This window comes from Fusarium fujikuroi, chromosome FFUJ_chr03, assembly GCF_900079805.1.
Source record: "Fusarium fujikuroi IMI 58289 draft genome, chromosome FFUJ_chr03".
Classification (NCBI taxonomy): domain Eukaryota; kingdom Fungi; phylum Ascomycota; class Sordariomycetes; order Hypocreales; family Nectriaceae; genus Fusarium; species Fusarium fujikuroi.
The window spans coordinates 4190472-4205383 of NC_036624.1; the positions used below are offsets into that span (position 1 = coordinate 4190472).

At 48.9% G+C, this 14912-nt stretch overlaps 4 protein-coding genes; 3 read left to right on the plus strand and 1 right to left on the minus strand.

Moving 5' to 3' along the window:
* Nucleotides 1–718: 718 nt before the first annotated feature.
* Nucleotides 719–1219, minus strand: FFUJ_03379 (uncharacterized protein; the record flags this gene model as incomplete). Its single annotated transcript, XM_023575220.1, has 1 exon — nucleotides 719–1219. The coding sequence occupies one exon, from the start codon at nucleotides 1217–1219 to the stop codon at nucleotides 719–721; it is 501 nt and encodes a 166-aa protein (XP_023428437.1).
* A 2225-nt stretch (nucleotides 1220–3444) lies between these two features.
* Nucleotides 3445–5670, plus strand: FFUJ_03380 (related to F-box/WD-repeat protein; the record flags this gene model as incomplete). XM_023575221.1 has 2 exons in its annotated part: nucleotides 3445–4634; nucleotides 4680–5670. 2 exons carry the CDS (start codon nucleotides 3445–3447, stop codon nucleotides 5668–5670), a joined length of 2181 nt encoding a protein of 726 aa, XP_023428438.1.
* A 3072-nt stretch (nucleotides 5671–8742) lies between these two features.
* FFUJ_03381 (probable beta-1,3 exoglucanase precursor) lies at nucleotides 8743–11181 on the plus strand (the record flags this gene model as incomplete). The annotated part of the gene is made up of 1 exon (XM_023575222.1): nucleotides 8743–11181. One exon carries the CDS (start codon nucleotides 8743–8745, stop codon nucleotides 11179–11181), a length of 2439 nt encoding a protein of 812 aa, XP_023428439.1.
* A 1822-nt stretch (nucleotides 11182–13003) lies between these two features.
* On the plus strand, nucleotides 13004–13881 carry FFUJ_03382 (uncharacterized protein; the record flags this gene model as incomplete). XM_023575223.1 has 2 exons in its annotated part: nucleotides 13004–13222; nucleotides 13273–13881. 2 exons carry the CDS (start codon nucleotides 13004–13006, stop codon nucleotides 13879–13881), a joined length of 828 nt encoding a protein of 275 aa, XP_023428440.1.
* Nucleotides 13882–14912: the final 1031 nt, after the last annotated feature.

Genomic DNA, 14912 nt, shown 5'->3' on the forward strand with positions numbered 1-14912 from the left:
GATGATGGTGAAGTATGAGTATTGAGATGACGAGAAAGAGAGAGTAGAGCAATTGAGAACAAGTCAATTGGGGCTTCTCTTCCTTTATAAAGCTCATCTCATGACGACGAGCCGACCAGAAACCCCCACTCGTCGAAACAACCTCAGAGGTCACCCCTCATCGCGTTGACTACCGTATCGGTTACGTGTGAGGGGCACTTTTTTCCCTACTACGACCCCTCCATCATGAAAGATCATCTGATTCGAGTAAGCGACGCGGTTTGGGGGGAGGAATTGAAGTGTCGCATTGAGAGATTGGGGGTTTCGGGACGCTATGCCCGAATTGCAGACAGGCGACATGCGATAGCCGATAGCCGATGTGAGCATGTCATTGGTTGAGGGGCCATCATGACTCTTGACATGAAGCTCGGATTATCGTGGGCCGGCGGAGTCTGAATTCCTCCACCACCAAGAATCGTGGGGGATGAGGTAGCATGAGAGGAGCTGCATTGGCGATCTGTAAAGAGTTGGCTTGAGATGTGTTTTATAGTTCCATTTGTCCTGATGGGGGTATCCTTTTATACGGTCATCATATGTTCTAGACCTGCTATATCATGTCTTGTCAAGGCGTAGTCAAGTTATATCCAAGTCATTCCTCCTCATGACCACAAATTCGGACACCCAAACCCGAAATCTTGCAAACCCAAATACCGAACCTCGCTATAACCGTCCGAAAAGCTCACTGCTTCTTCCAGTCCTTCTTCTTCAAAGCCCTCGACTCTCCCAGTCCAATTCCCAGCAGAAAGCTCACCCTCATAGTCATGCCAAGATACACAAACGGCACATTCCCCCAATCACTAGCATTCCACGCCATGACGTCCCAATAAATACTCGGCCCAAGCTCACTCATCGAAAACAAGTGTCCCAGATCCGCAATAAGTAGCACAAGCAGGACCGTCCTCCAAACCCGCAAATCCGCTGTAGATCGCAGAACGAGCGCTTCGTTGAGCGCAAAGAAGAAGAACATATTGGCGAGCTGCGACATAGCTACGGAGGTGGCCTTTGGTGTTTCCGCTGGTGCTGAAGATGCGTGAAGGAGGGATAAGTAAGTTCCTTGGCGGAAGTGAGTGTAGAAAGCACCGGTGAGGGCAGAGATGGGTTCAAGAATGAGGAAGAAGATGCGGTAGACGGGATGAATACGGAAAGCCACTTGGGAGGGCCTTGGAGTTGGAGTGGCCATGATGAAGGTGAGTTGATGTTATGACACAAGGTAAATTGAGTCTTTGATGTGTTGCTACGTGGTGATAATGAACAAGCTCTCAAAAACTTCTGTATGGATCCTTGACACGGGAAAAACTTGATCCACTGTCTTCCCCACGACAGCCCTGCAGCATTAAACTCCGGAAGGGCTGCGTCTTGAGACAAAGTTGAAGATTGCTGGAATTGAGATGCAATATTGGATATTTTAACTTGAGACCTACCAATCTACGGGTTATAGCATTTGTCTTGGAGATAGCAATGGCCGTCCTTTAAGCAGGGTGTTGCGTAGGGTAGCCATGACGTCCAGACTCAGGCCACTTTGGCCAAAATGTCGAGGTCTAGACCTTCAAGACTAGAAGCTTCAGGCTGAAGTTAATTCGAGCTTACAGAAATCCAGATCAACCCATATGGAGAATTTCCCAGCCGTGGCTGACTGGATCCAAGGAACCGGTATCGGAATGTCCGGTTCACCAATTGTAAGCCAAACTCACTCAAGTTCTTCTCAACGACTTGTCGATCACTTCCTCCAATCCGTCAGATTTTTTCGTTTTACGGGTTTCAGGGACTAATGCGCGCAAATCTTCTTGCAAACAGTTTCAGGCTGAGAATCGTCCACTCGTAAAGAGACTATACTGTTAATGAACTGTAGAATATTGGTCTTCAGCCCCTGTGGATGAGATCAGTCAGTGAGTCCAGCTGAATCCGGGGTTGCTTTGGGGGATTAGCTTGTTTGGGGTGTTGATCCAGACCCCTGGAAGACCAGGACGCATTGAGTGTTGCACTGCGTGGGTTCTCGAAGTAACGCTGTTGTTGTGGTGAATCAATGTTACACAGCCATTGGCCGTTGGAGGTCTGGTCAATAGGGATCAACGGCCTTGATATGACGGCCCAACATTGCTGCTACTTTGCAATCACAGTTATTGCGGCATTGCTGCATTACTCAGTACCTGCAGATTTCTTTAGAGAATAATCAGCACCGGAAATAAGAATACGGAAAGTTTGCATCGCCACTATTGAGTTTCTTTCGCCCTGTTCGGTAGGGTTGGCTGAGGATGGCTTGATGGAGGGACGGCTAGCCACAGGTGCTACTGCTACCGTGTTCAAGGGACTTCACCGCTACAGATTAAAAAGCAAAGAGTTTTTACCGTCACAATCTTTAGCTTCATAACCATCTTCTTCAACGACGTAGTATGAGCTTGTTCAGACCGGACCAAGGAAGAAGAGAATCGCGGGCCCCGAGAAAACTGGAACCGTACGATCCACCTCTGCTCGATAAATCAAGAATCGTTGTCCTTCCCGCATTCCAAGACTCCTTCTGGGGCAACGCTAGCTCACAAGTGCATATCATCGTGTAGTGTAGATGGCGTTAAGCATGACTTGGGGACCAGTCGCCTTACATCACCGCCAAGGGTCGTTCAGTATCGTGACTCGTCCTATGGACCACTAGCTTTTGTTAAGAGATACTTTTGATCTCTTCCCTTTTCTAGACGACACCCTCTCCTTCTTTTATTCCCCTGATCATCCCGTTCTTCTGACTCGTCCTGTTGTGCTCTGGTGTGCTGTACGTACAGTGAAAACCAATCAGGGACCCCCTGTTTTCAAGACCCCTTCAGTGGCAGTTCAGTTCGCCCTTTAAATTCAAGCCCCCCTGTCTTCCGTTGACTTTACCGGGATTGCTAATCGCAACGGTTTTTTCTCAAGAAGCCTGCTCTTCCTCCCTCACATCCATCTCCATTCCTTTTCGACTCCTTTTTCTGTGTGTTCTTTTTCCTGCTTTTCTGTTGGGATCAGCACAGAGCGTATAACGAGTACTAAAACACCCTCTGAAACCCCCGGCTCTTTTTTTTTTTGAGTTGTTTGCTTCGTGTACCGTTGCCACCCAACGCCGAACGACCAACGCCAGAAACGGACCCAAATCAAGGTTCCGCGAAACTTAAAGGAAGGCCTGAGACCGCCCCTGCGACCAGACCAGACCAGCCCGTACCGACCGCCCGATCGTAAACAACAACGACAGAGGTCAAAACCTGCGACGAGCGCATTCATTTAGCTCGTTGTTCCTCACTGCTCGACGATTTGGTCGACTCGACATTCCTTCATATTCATCGTCGTTCGATTAGTTGCGTTTCCAGCTCCGGTAGTTCCAGCACAGCCCGCTTTGATACACGTTCCTTTCTCTAGTTCGACAGTTTTGCTACCACCTCGATTATGACCAAGCGCATTTTCCCCATCAGCGACTGGGCTCCTGCTCAAGAGGCCATGTTGGAATCTCCCTCCGAATCTCCGCCGTTGGGCGTCTCGACGCCTGCCCAGACTGCGAACACCACTCTCCGCCCTGAAGCAGCCGCCATGCACACAGCTGCCCCCCCTCGAAACCGCAGCATGAGCCTTTCTATGCCATGGCGACGTCCTAAATCATTTGCTTTTGGTCATGACCATTCTCATTCGCAGCATCTTTCTCGGCATTTCAACGATCTCGCTGTCGACGATACCGAAGACGAGTTCCACGATCTGAACAGCGCCCATCACGAGACCCAGCATCAACACCACTTCCACACTCCAGGTGCCAAGCAGATCAAGGGCATGTTTCGCCGCGCTTCACTCTCGATCAACCGAATGGTTCATCGACGACCCTCGATTGCTGAAGATGTCGAACAAACCGAGACTGGCAGACCTACTACTTCATACAACAATGCGCACTCGACTTGGAGCCGTCTCCGACAAGCAACCGTTCGTCGCTCACGATCGATCTACGGATTCGATCTGAAACATGATCAGAACGCCTACAACTACGAGAACTCGTCACATCTCCCGATTCCCGGTTTCCGTGGCGAGCCACCCGTCATTCCCAGCAACTCTGGAGCTGCTGCTAAGGCCTCAGCTGCTATGCAGAATGAATACCTGGCTCGTCAGGGCTTGTACAACATGTGGTTGAATCCTAGCACCAACGACGAGAGCAACGATCGTGAGAGCGGAATCGGAATTACTGTGACACTTCCTGGAGTCGAGAGCGAGACTGAGATAGGGCAAAATGCTGCTATTAGCACGATCGACTTCATCTCTAGACTTCCTGCAGAGCTCGCTATTCATGTCCTCGCAAACCTCGACGCTCCAGCACTTAACAAGGCCAGCATGGTTTGCAAGAACTGGAACAAGATTGTTAGCAACCAGCACATCTGGCGTGAGTCTTGTCTTCGCGAGACTACTGCCACTTATGCTACAAGTGAGCCCGTTGCGCCTGGAAGTGGTCTCGGAGTTCCTGCTATTTCACCAGCGAATGACTGGAAGGACATTTACCGTGTCAAGCAGGAGTTGAGCCAGCGGTGGAAGACTGGCAAGGCCAGACCTGTCTATCTGAATGGACACAAGGATAGCATCTACTGCCTCCAGTTCGACGAGTAAGTTATTCGGTCCTTTTACAAGTGGTCTACTAACCAGAAAAGGCACAAAATCATTACTGGCTCCCGCGACAAGACGATTCGGGTATGGGATATGCATACCCTTGAATGCACCCTCATCATTGGACCACCCGAGGTCATCGCCGAACCCGACATGCTCATTGACGAGGATGGCAACCCTACTCATTTCGCTTCAGGATCCTCCGACAACGAGAAGTCAAACTTCTCTATGCCTCGCAGTACATCATTCCCTACACATCACATGGCCTCTATTCTGTGCCTGCAGTATGACGACGAGATCCTAGTCACTGGATCCTCCGACTCTACCTGCATCGTTTACGACGTACGCGCAGGATACCGTCCTATTCGCCGACTCCGACACCACACCGCAGCTGTTCTCGATCTTGCCTTTGACGACAAGCATATCGTCACATGCAGCAAGGACTTCAGCATCTGTGTCTGGGATCGCCACACCGGCGACTTGATCAAGCAGCTCCGGGGACACAGCGGACCTGTTAACGCAGTACAGATGCGGGGCAACACCATCGTGTCTTGTTCGGGAGATTTCCGCGTCAAGTTGTGGAACATTGAAACAGGCAAAAATATTCGTGAGTTCACGGGGCACACCAAGGGGCTTGCTTGCTCCCAATTCTCCGAAGATGGCCGATACATTGCATCTGCTGGTAACGACAAGGTTATCCGCATCTGGGATGCCAATACTGGCGAGTGTCTCCGTGAGATGCGCGCCCACGAGAATCTGGTTCGCAGTCTGCACATAGATAGTGTGAGCGGCCGACTGGTCTCTGGAAGCTACGACACTGACATCAAGGTGTGGGATATGGAGACTGGACATCAGCTGCTCGACTTTCCCAAGTGGCACGCAAGCTGGGTTTTGAGTGCGAAGAGTGATTACCGTCGCATTGTCAGCACAGGACAGGATCCCAAGATTTTGATAATGGATTTTGGTGCTGATGTTGATGGTATTGAGAACATCGAGAGTGCCAGGCCTCTACAGATCGAGGGAGGGTTTATCTGAGCCCTGAGCATGCGACGGAATAATACGATTGGGGGATACTAATATGCCAGACGAACACGATTGAACTGGCTTTACGACTTTATGACATGGAAGGGTTTGCTAGACTGATTTTAAGATGTAAGGCAGCATTAGGGCATGTTGGATGGACATGCTAGGACATGGATGGACATGGACATGGTGCATGCGTGCAACCTCACGGAGCACATTTGAGATCCGGCGATGGATCTATCGCTCATGAGGATTACTCGCCAATAGCGTTGATGAGCGATCTGGATCACATAGACTGCGTCTGGAGTTTATATAAATGAATTTACTTAACTGTTGCTTTCGAGTCCTGGGGTCTTCCGAGTCTCTGATTCTGTGCTTCGTTTCACGACGGACGGTGAATTAATTTGTTTAAGTGGTTACAGGGTTCATGGCCGATGCGTGAAACAAGGGAGTCCGAGATCCACGGGAACGCGCATCGATATCGAAATGCGGGATGAAAAAGGATGCGGAGTGAAACAGATAGCGTGTGATAAATAGACGTAGATCATGTGAGGGGGACTTTGCATAAACACGCATCCTGAACTAATTAATATATTTCATGTCTGCATGTTCGCAGTTCACCTGACTTTGACGGACTATCCTGTGCTATATCGGGTAGGTGGTATAGATTTAGAGTAACTGTTGTACCACATGCAGGCAACCGTTGACCTTAAATGCGACTCTGTGCTCAGATTGATGTGCATTGTGAGGTGGTGGATTGGGCTGGAATGCGCTTCATGGTGTGGCGGGATGTGGGGAGCTGTGTTTTGAAACAGGGGACTGCAAGGGGATTTGTTGGCTGTGATGGCTTCAAAGCCACCGCGGATTCAATATTTGCGAAGATCAATGGCATTAATCCAATATCGATAGCTCCAAAACTTGCTTTTCGAGACTTCATGCTCGGTTCTGGCTCTGAATGGCCTCATAACCGCCACTACAGCAATCCAGCCAAGGAATAAGTAAGACCCCTACTGTAAATCCCTTTAATTAGCATCACCTCACGTACCGGAGCCACCTCGGCCACAGCATGATTAAGCGCTTAATATATGGTAGTCGCGCGCGTGTTTAGAAGGGTCCTGGTAGTAGCTGAGACGGCTAGGGGGAATCTATGCCGTGGCGCAGAGAGTGGGAATGTCTTGGTGATTAAACGGACCATGGCGTAATGCTTCAGTGGGAGAGGAATGTAGTTTCGTATTGTATTGAGTTTCTGAAGGAATGGTGGATGACATGGGTGCGTGGAAATTAGAGTATGTGAAGCTAATAGTTGTCGATACCACGTTACTGGTAGTCACGGGTTATCTTTGCAGCGAGAGCGAGGGCGAGAAGCTACCCACTTTCTTTGGGTGCCATAGTGAATCATTGTTCTGAGATGCATGATCTGGTGGTTTGGACCTGTGATGGCTTCTTTAGTCTCTATGCAAGGAGAATTGCCGCTGTTTAGATCATGCCCCGGTTCTTTTGATCCGGGAGATGTAGCGTGAGCCACCCGCTGGCTTGTCCGGGGTCGTCCAGTGAAACAGGGCGCTAGACCGATTTCGTCCTGGTAGAGGTACTTTCCCTTTTTGTCGAGAGATCAAGGGTGTTCTCTTCGGTAACTGGACGAGCTTGTTCTGTTCCCCTTTCCACATCCCGTCAGTTATTCTCTTTTCCTGCAACATCGCCTCGATTCATCATCATCCTATACTCATCCAACGCATCCTTGACTTGTTTGTATCATACTCATTCATCGTTTCATGTTTTGTTCTGGCCTGGTCGGCCTTGTTTGAAACAGTCCGTGATGCTACCATAGCCAATGACGATCACTTTAATCTTGTCTTGCAGCTAGCTTCAGCCCCCCTTGGAAGAGCGAACAGACATTCAATGGACAACTCCACTCCAATGGCAGGCCCTCGGAGGCAGAGACGGCGGATGGCGTCCGAGGAGAGTTACCACGATGAGATCCCTGTTCCTGGTCAGGGCAGCAATAAGGTAAGTCGAGTCAATAGTTCATGTCACATATAATCATCCCAACCGTGTGTGTATATCTACCCTGTCTACTCTACTCTTCCCTTTCTCCCGTTCCATTTCAAGTCAGTCGAAAGCTACCACACCACGGGCACCCTCCACCACGACAGTCAGTCTTTATCGTGTGAACACGCGATCGCGTGTGTCTCTCCTTGCCTCTCTTTTTTATTCATTTTTCCTGCTTGTCTGGGACAGCGTCATCTTTGATCACCACCCTCTCTTTTTATTTTGCCTGGTTTTTAAACAACAAGCCAGCGCCCGTCTCTCCCTTGAATATACTTGTTTCTTGGCTTTAAAGATTTCAGGTCTTATTTTCTTTGGCCTATCTACCTGGTAAGTTTCATCATTGAACAAGCCTCAATATGCAAGCGGAACAAGGGACCAACAACACATGCGAACCCTCATCTCAAGTGCCGCTTTCGAGCATTGCCGGCCTGGTCATGATCATGTAAACAATTGATTCCTAGTGGTCTCAGCGTTTATAGATCCTTCTCGGCTGTACACCCTCTCGGTGCCACTGTCGAAAGCTGCCGAGATATATCATCACCTGCCTCACTTGGACTCTTACGGCTTTCGACAGTGTCAGGCTGCCAATTCGATTCACACACTGCACCTCACTTTCGTTCTGCCAGTGCCAGTGCCAGTGCCATTATTGTTGTTGTTGTTGCTATTCTCTGTCTTATTTATTCTCGTCTGTTCCTTCGTCCATCCTCTCTTTTTCATCCTTTCTTCACCATTGTGCAGATCCTTGTTCCCTTCCTTTGTTCACCTCGATCTACACAAAACCCTACCCAACCCCAAACCTTTTTGACAGCTTTCTCGAGCTTGATATTGAGATCTCTTCCTTTCTCTCACATCACACCGATTTCTCCAATTGACTTTTGCGTATGGCTTCCTCCAACTTTGTCAAAACAACATACGAAAAGACAGGCATACTGACTTTATCCTTCGTAGCCATCTGCAATATCAACACACTCTCTAGAGCGATACTATACCGCTACACCCCAGAAACAACGATTTAGCTGGCTATTCATCGTCATCATGGGGCTTTCGACTATCGTCACGGCCTCCCTCTTGGCCATGCGCCTCTTCACCCTCCCAGCTTCGGCTGCTCCTCAGGCTATTGAGGTTGAGGTTGATGTCGCTGCTCCCGCGGCCTCTGTGTCTACTGCCGCACCGGCCTATCCTGCACCTCCATCGCCTGAGCCTGCCACTCCCAAGGCTCCTGCTTACTCGGCTGCCGCCGCTGCTGGTTCTTGGTGGATGTCCGACATCAAGCGTCAAGGTGTCGTTGCTTATGGCTCCGCCGACTACAAGATCTTCCGCAACGTGAAGGACTACGGTGCCAAGGGTGATGGTAGCTCTGACGATACTGAGGCCATCAACGCCGCTTTCTCTGACGGCAATCGTTGTGGTAAGGGTTGTGACTCTTCTACTGTCACTCCCGCTCTCGTCTACTTCCCTGCTGGTACCTATGTTGTCTCCAAGCCTATTCTCCCCTACTACTACACCCACATGATTGGTGATGTCAACAACCTTCCTGTTCTCAAGCCAACTGCCAACTTTGAGGGTATGGCTGTCATTGATGTCGATCCCTACAACCCAGATGGCTCCAACTGGCATACCAACCAGAACAACTTCTTCCGACAGGTCCGCAACTTCAAGATTGATCTCACCGGTATGCCCAAGAGCTCCGGTACTGGTATCCACTGGCAAGTCGCCCAAGCTACCTCTCTTCAGAACATCGTCTTCCAGATGATTGAGGACCCTAGCGACGACAACAAACAGCAAGGTATCTTCATCGACAACGGCTCCGGTGGCTTCATGACCGACCTCACTTTCATTGGTGGTCGGTATGGTGGTTTCTTTGGTAGTCAACAGTTCACCAGCCGAAACATGACTTTCCGCAACTGCAACACTGCCGTCTACATGAACTGGAACTGGCTGTGGACTCTCAACGGCCTCGACATCTCTGGCGCCAAGGTCGGCATTGACATGACTGCTGGCGGCAATGTTCAGAACGTCGGCTCTATTCTCCTTACCGACAGCAAGATTGCCAACACTGCAGTCGGTGTCCTGACCAACTACAACCCCGCCCAGCCTGATACCAATGGCACCCTTATCATCGACAACGTCGACATGTCCTCTGCTGTCCCTGTCGCCGTCAAGGGTGGTGGATCTAGTGCTACTATCCTCCCTGGCAACGCCAAGATTGCATCCTGGGTCCAAGGTCGTGCCTACAGCGGCGGAAGTGGTAAAGCTATCCAGGCCACTCAGACTCCTGTCACCAAGCCAAAGGCTCTTCTCGATTCCAAGGGTAACGTCGTCACCAAGAGCAAGCCTCAGTACAACAGTGTCCCTGCTTCCAACTTCATCTCCGTCAAGTCCAAGGGTGCCAAGGGTGATGGCAAGACCGATGATACTGCTGCCATTCAGGCTGTCTTCAACAGTGTCCAAGATGGTCAGATCGTCTACTTCGATCACGGCGCTTATGTCATTACCGATACTGTCAAGGTTCCCAAGAACATCAAGATTGTTGGCGAGGTCTGGCCTCTCATCATGGCTGGCGGAAACAAGAACTTCAAGGATCAAGCCAACCCCAAGCCCGTCTGGCAAGTCGGTCAAGCTGGTGATGTCGGCAACGTCGAAATCCAGGACCTCATGTTCGAGACTCTCGGGCCCCAGCCTGGTGCTATCCTGATGGAGTTCAACGTCGCTGGCTCTACTCCCGGCTCCGCTGGTCTCTTTGATGTCCACTTCCGCGTTGGTGGTTCTGCGGGTACTCAACTTCAGTCCGACAAATGCAAGAAGAACCCCAAGGTCAAGGCCGATCCCAACCCTGAGTGCCTCGGCGCCTTCATGCTCTTTCACATGACCAAGCAGTCTAGCTGCTACCTTGAGAACACCTGGTTTTGGGTTGCTGACCACGAGCTCGACCTTGGAGATCACTCTCAGATCAACCTCTACAACGGCCGCGGAGTTCTGATTGAGAGCACCAAGGGCGCTTGGCTGTGGGGTACCGCTTCCGAGCATAGCGTTCTCTACAACTACCACCTTGAGAATGCCTCTAATGTCTACATGTCGCTCATCCAGACCGAGACTGCTTACATGCAGGGCAACCCTGACGCGACCGTCCCTTTCAGTGTCAACAAGAAGTACTTCGATCCCGACTTCAAGGCCACCTGCACCGGTACCTCTGAGCGATGTGCCCGTACCTGGGGTCTCCGCGCTGTCAACTCCAAGGATGTCTTCATCTATGGAGGAGGCCTCTACAGCTTCTTCGACAACTACGACCAGGTCTGTGTTGGTGAGAACAACTGCCAGGACAACATGATCGACATTGAGAGCTCTCAGGTGCACCTTTACGGCATCAGCACCAAGGCCTCTGTCAACATGGTCAATGTTGATGGCAAGTCGGCGGTCCTAGACAAGGACAACCGCAACAACTTCTGCGCTGCCATCGCGCTCTTCTCATCTTAGGAAGATGAAGTCGACGCACCACCCTATGGTGTGCCTCCTTACGCCTAACCAACGCGAAATACCCGAGCGACACGTGCTCATTGCTGATTATGTGCTTTAAACGTGCCTCTGAATTTTCTTTCTTCTTTTTTTTCCATAGGGTCTTTTTTGTTCCAGGATGGAACTGGAGTTTCGGATAGTAAGCGATGAAAAACGCTTTTGATATGCACCTCACCTTTGAGTAGACAGGGTAGCTGAATGAATCAAGTTGAGACAAGAAATATCGTCTCCATTCAAATGTGACATTGCGATGAGTCTGATGTGATGTGCTATGTTGTGATGTTATGACGTAGCCAGATGTGATGGTTTGTCCGCGAGACGTTGTGGTCACAAGGCAGTTAGTAGAGGATAAGGGACAAAGAACGATATGAAACAAGAGTAGACTAAAAGAAGGACTAAAATAAACGTAAGTCAACGTTGCATATCGACTGCCTTTGCATAAGAAGGCATCTGAAAAGGCAAAAAGATGCTAATGGAAATCGAACCATCAAACCAGCAAAAGCGAAGCCGAGTCCCGAAGGAGATGAAGGCGGAGTGATGAATTGAAGATCGACACCACTCCGCCAAAGTTCAGTTGTTTTTAGCTACTTCGCTGAAAGAGAGAGTAAAAGAATGGAATATCAAGGCTGATTCAATGTCTTGGAGGGAGATTAGCGCCTCGCCGTGGCGCTGATGCTGCCTGGTCTTGGTGCAGGGGTGGTGATGATTCACGGCTGAGCGACAAGGTTGTCAGACTAAGTCCAGCAGATCCAGGCACAGGGTACATGACTGAGATTGAAGGGATTCAATAAATTGTTGATTCATTTTCTGTATCTATTGCTTAAAATTGAGAAGAGTGTAAAATTGAGAGGGAAAGGTACGGCATAGTTGCAAAAGTGAGAGGCTCAAGGGTAGCTGACATTCGAACTCATAACCAAAAAGCGAAGTCTCCCGACGGAGATGTTTATCTGGAGATCGAACCGGAGCTCGGTTGAGTTAAAGATGTAGCTACTTCGCTGGTAGTATTGCCTGTTGGTGTGGTCTATAACCTATGGATGGTGTTGGCTGAGCCAGGGTGTCTGGTAGTACCTCTTTACAAGCTGGAGCTTTGCAGATCAACGGGGAGCTTACCTAACTGAGAAGATGCCATTACAAGAACATCAAAATGGTTTCTACATATTTACTTGATCATGTCTAATAGCATGGTCTCTCAGGTCCAGAAAAGTCCAAAAAGAAATGATCAGTATGGGCATTCCTTGTTCACATTGCGCCTCGAACTGCAGGACTCTGGCCTGACAAAAAGCGAAGGCTTTACATCCGGAGATGGTCAAGCAAGATTTGTTCATCTGAGCTATTGGGCTGGTATTTCTCGCTACTTCGCTGGTATCTGTTTGTTTGCTTCGGTATATAACCGACTGTTGTTTGTGGCTGTCGTTGTTGGGTGGAGGTGGTGATGCGCTGCAGGGGTTGTTAGCGGCTGTGGGGTTCTGAAGCCGGCGTTGAGTCACCTCGCCGAGATGCATCTGCGAGGACCCCTGCAGCCAGCACTTGAATTGTAAGAAGCTGTCTCTTTCATGCATGCTCTCAGCTCTTTAGACACCAGTTGATCGAACGGAATGCCAATTATTCACTTAATGCTCTCATATGAACAGTCACGGTGTATAGGTAAGGTAGCGAGCGATTGGTGATATAAGGTTCTGCCTAATTTGACCGCCTGCAGTACCGTCTTCTTTTCCCGCGGTTGGAGCCACTTGAGTCCCCGATAACTCTAATCTACAAATAGATACTTTATTGCTTCAGCACTATGTCGTGGACAAGAAAAAAGACAACAGGGCCTCTACCACCTCCACCCTCATTCACCCCGAAGTTCTCGGAAACATATGTGAAAAAGCGGGCCTCTAACAATGGCCATGGCACTGATGACGCTCTCGCTGTGAGCCGAATTCTTGAAGCAGCTGATATCCCATGTTGTATGGTCGGAACAAGTGCTCTCATATTTTACGGAGCTGCCAGAGTGCGCAATGTATGTTTTTCGATCCGCAGAAAATGAGTGAATATGTTGACAGCCAATAGGACTGGGAAATTTGTGTCCCGGCACATCTCGTTGGTAAAGCTGTAGCTTTATTACAGTCAGAACCTCATTCTGCTACTTACCACGTTGCGGAGCCCTGGGACAAACCGAGCTCATCTCTGAAACATACATGGCACCGATTCAAACATTGCGAAACCAATTTTTCCTTTGTCATTGTCCCTGATAGAGACGTCCACATTATCTGTGAACCCTCCAACTTCACGCGCAGCCTCCGAGGACTACCTTATCCCAAGTTAGATGTCTTCATACAAAGCTGTCTAGACTCAGGCGATGAACTGCAGCTTTGCGATGTGATTGACGGTACGGATTTACCAGAGGAATGGGGCGAAGAGAATCTTGAACTTGATGGTACAAATGACGTCGGATGGGCGATTGAAGCAAATAAGAGAGGTCGAGAATCCCAAAAGGAGAAGTTTGCGAACGCGTGTACTTTTCCAATCAATCGAAAAAGCAGACGAGCTATGTGGCAATCGTACGTACGAACAAAGAAGGACAGGCTGGATTGGACTAAGCCCAGCCATGTGTTTACTACGCAATATCGCATTATTGACACTCCAGATTCGTGGACTGTTCTTTCGGATGGTTACTAGAATCACAAATAACAAAGAAATGTATATAGTGTGGTCCAAGGCCATACAGTTAAAATGTTAATTAGAGAAAGGGGTTACTTATACATTACGCCTCACGAAGAGAAACACCATCGATTTCCGGGCCCCCATCGACGGCAAGCAAGATCAAGAGAATTCCGACATTCGGGGACCTAGACTTGCGATTTTTGGGATGCAAGAATAAATTCTCCCGCAATATGTGCAAGACAAGTAGCTATAGGGGTATCTGCAAGATGAACTGGTTCAGAATTTAAGCCGCAGCTAAGATATCTTCTTATACTACAACTACATATTTTCCAGCCAACCAAGTGGCATAAGAATGATTCACTGTCATTGATAGCAGGTGGGTTGCAACAGAGCATAGGGTTCCCGTCGCCTTTTTTGTCTTTACCGTTTAACATTTTGCAAGGTCGAGTCCTGTTCTTCCCTTACTCTCATACCTTCTTCCTCTTTCTGTTTCCTCATCAAACCGGTATTCTTTTCAATACATCTTGTATGCGTAGTCATGGTGAAATTCCCCGTGTACATGTTGCTGCTGTTAAGCGATGGTTATTATGCGTTTTGAGCCCGACTTGTCCACACATTTATATACTACGATTTCCAACACCAATGACAGCGAAGTAGCTAAAATACTAAATACTAAGGATCACGTATAACGCAGCGGGGAGCAGACGCCTCGTTGCCTTCGCTTTTTGGTGCTCGTCACATTGTATGTTCGAACCCCCGAGCTCCTATTATGACACGACCTTATTCATCCTTCTTCTTTTATATATTTTATGCTAAGATAAGAGTTTATAATTTAAATAGAGATATTGGTGTTATAGATTCTTTGCTTCTTTACGTACCTTCAGGCTATAAACACCAGAGCCACAAGCAGTAGGTTTGGCCATATAACTTTAAGAGCAACCCACATACTCATATATACCAAAACAAATGACTTGTCCACCAGCGAAGTAGCTGCACACTCCAAACTTTAGAAAACTACTAAGTCCTAATGTGGTCGAGTGGGGAGT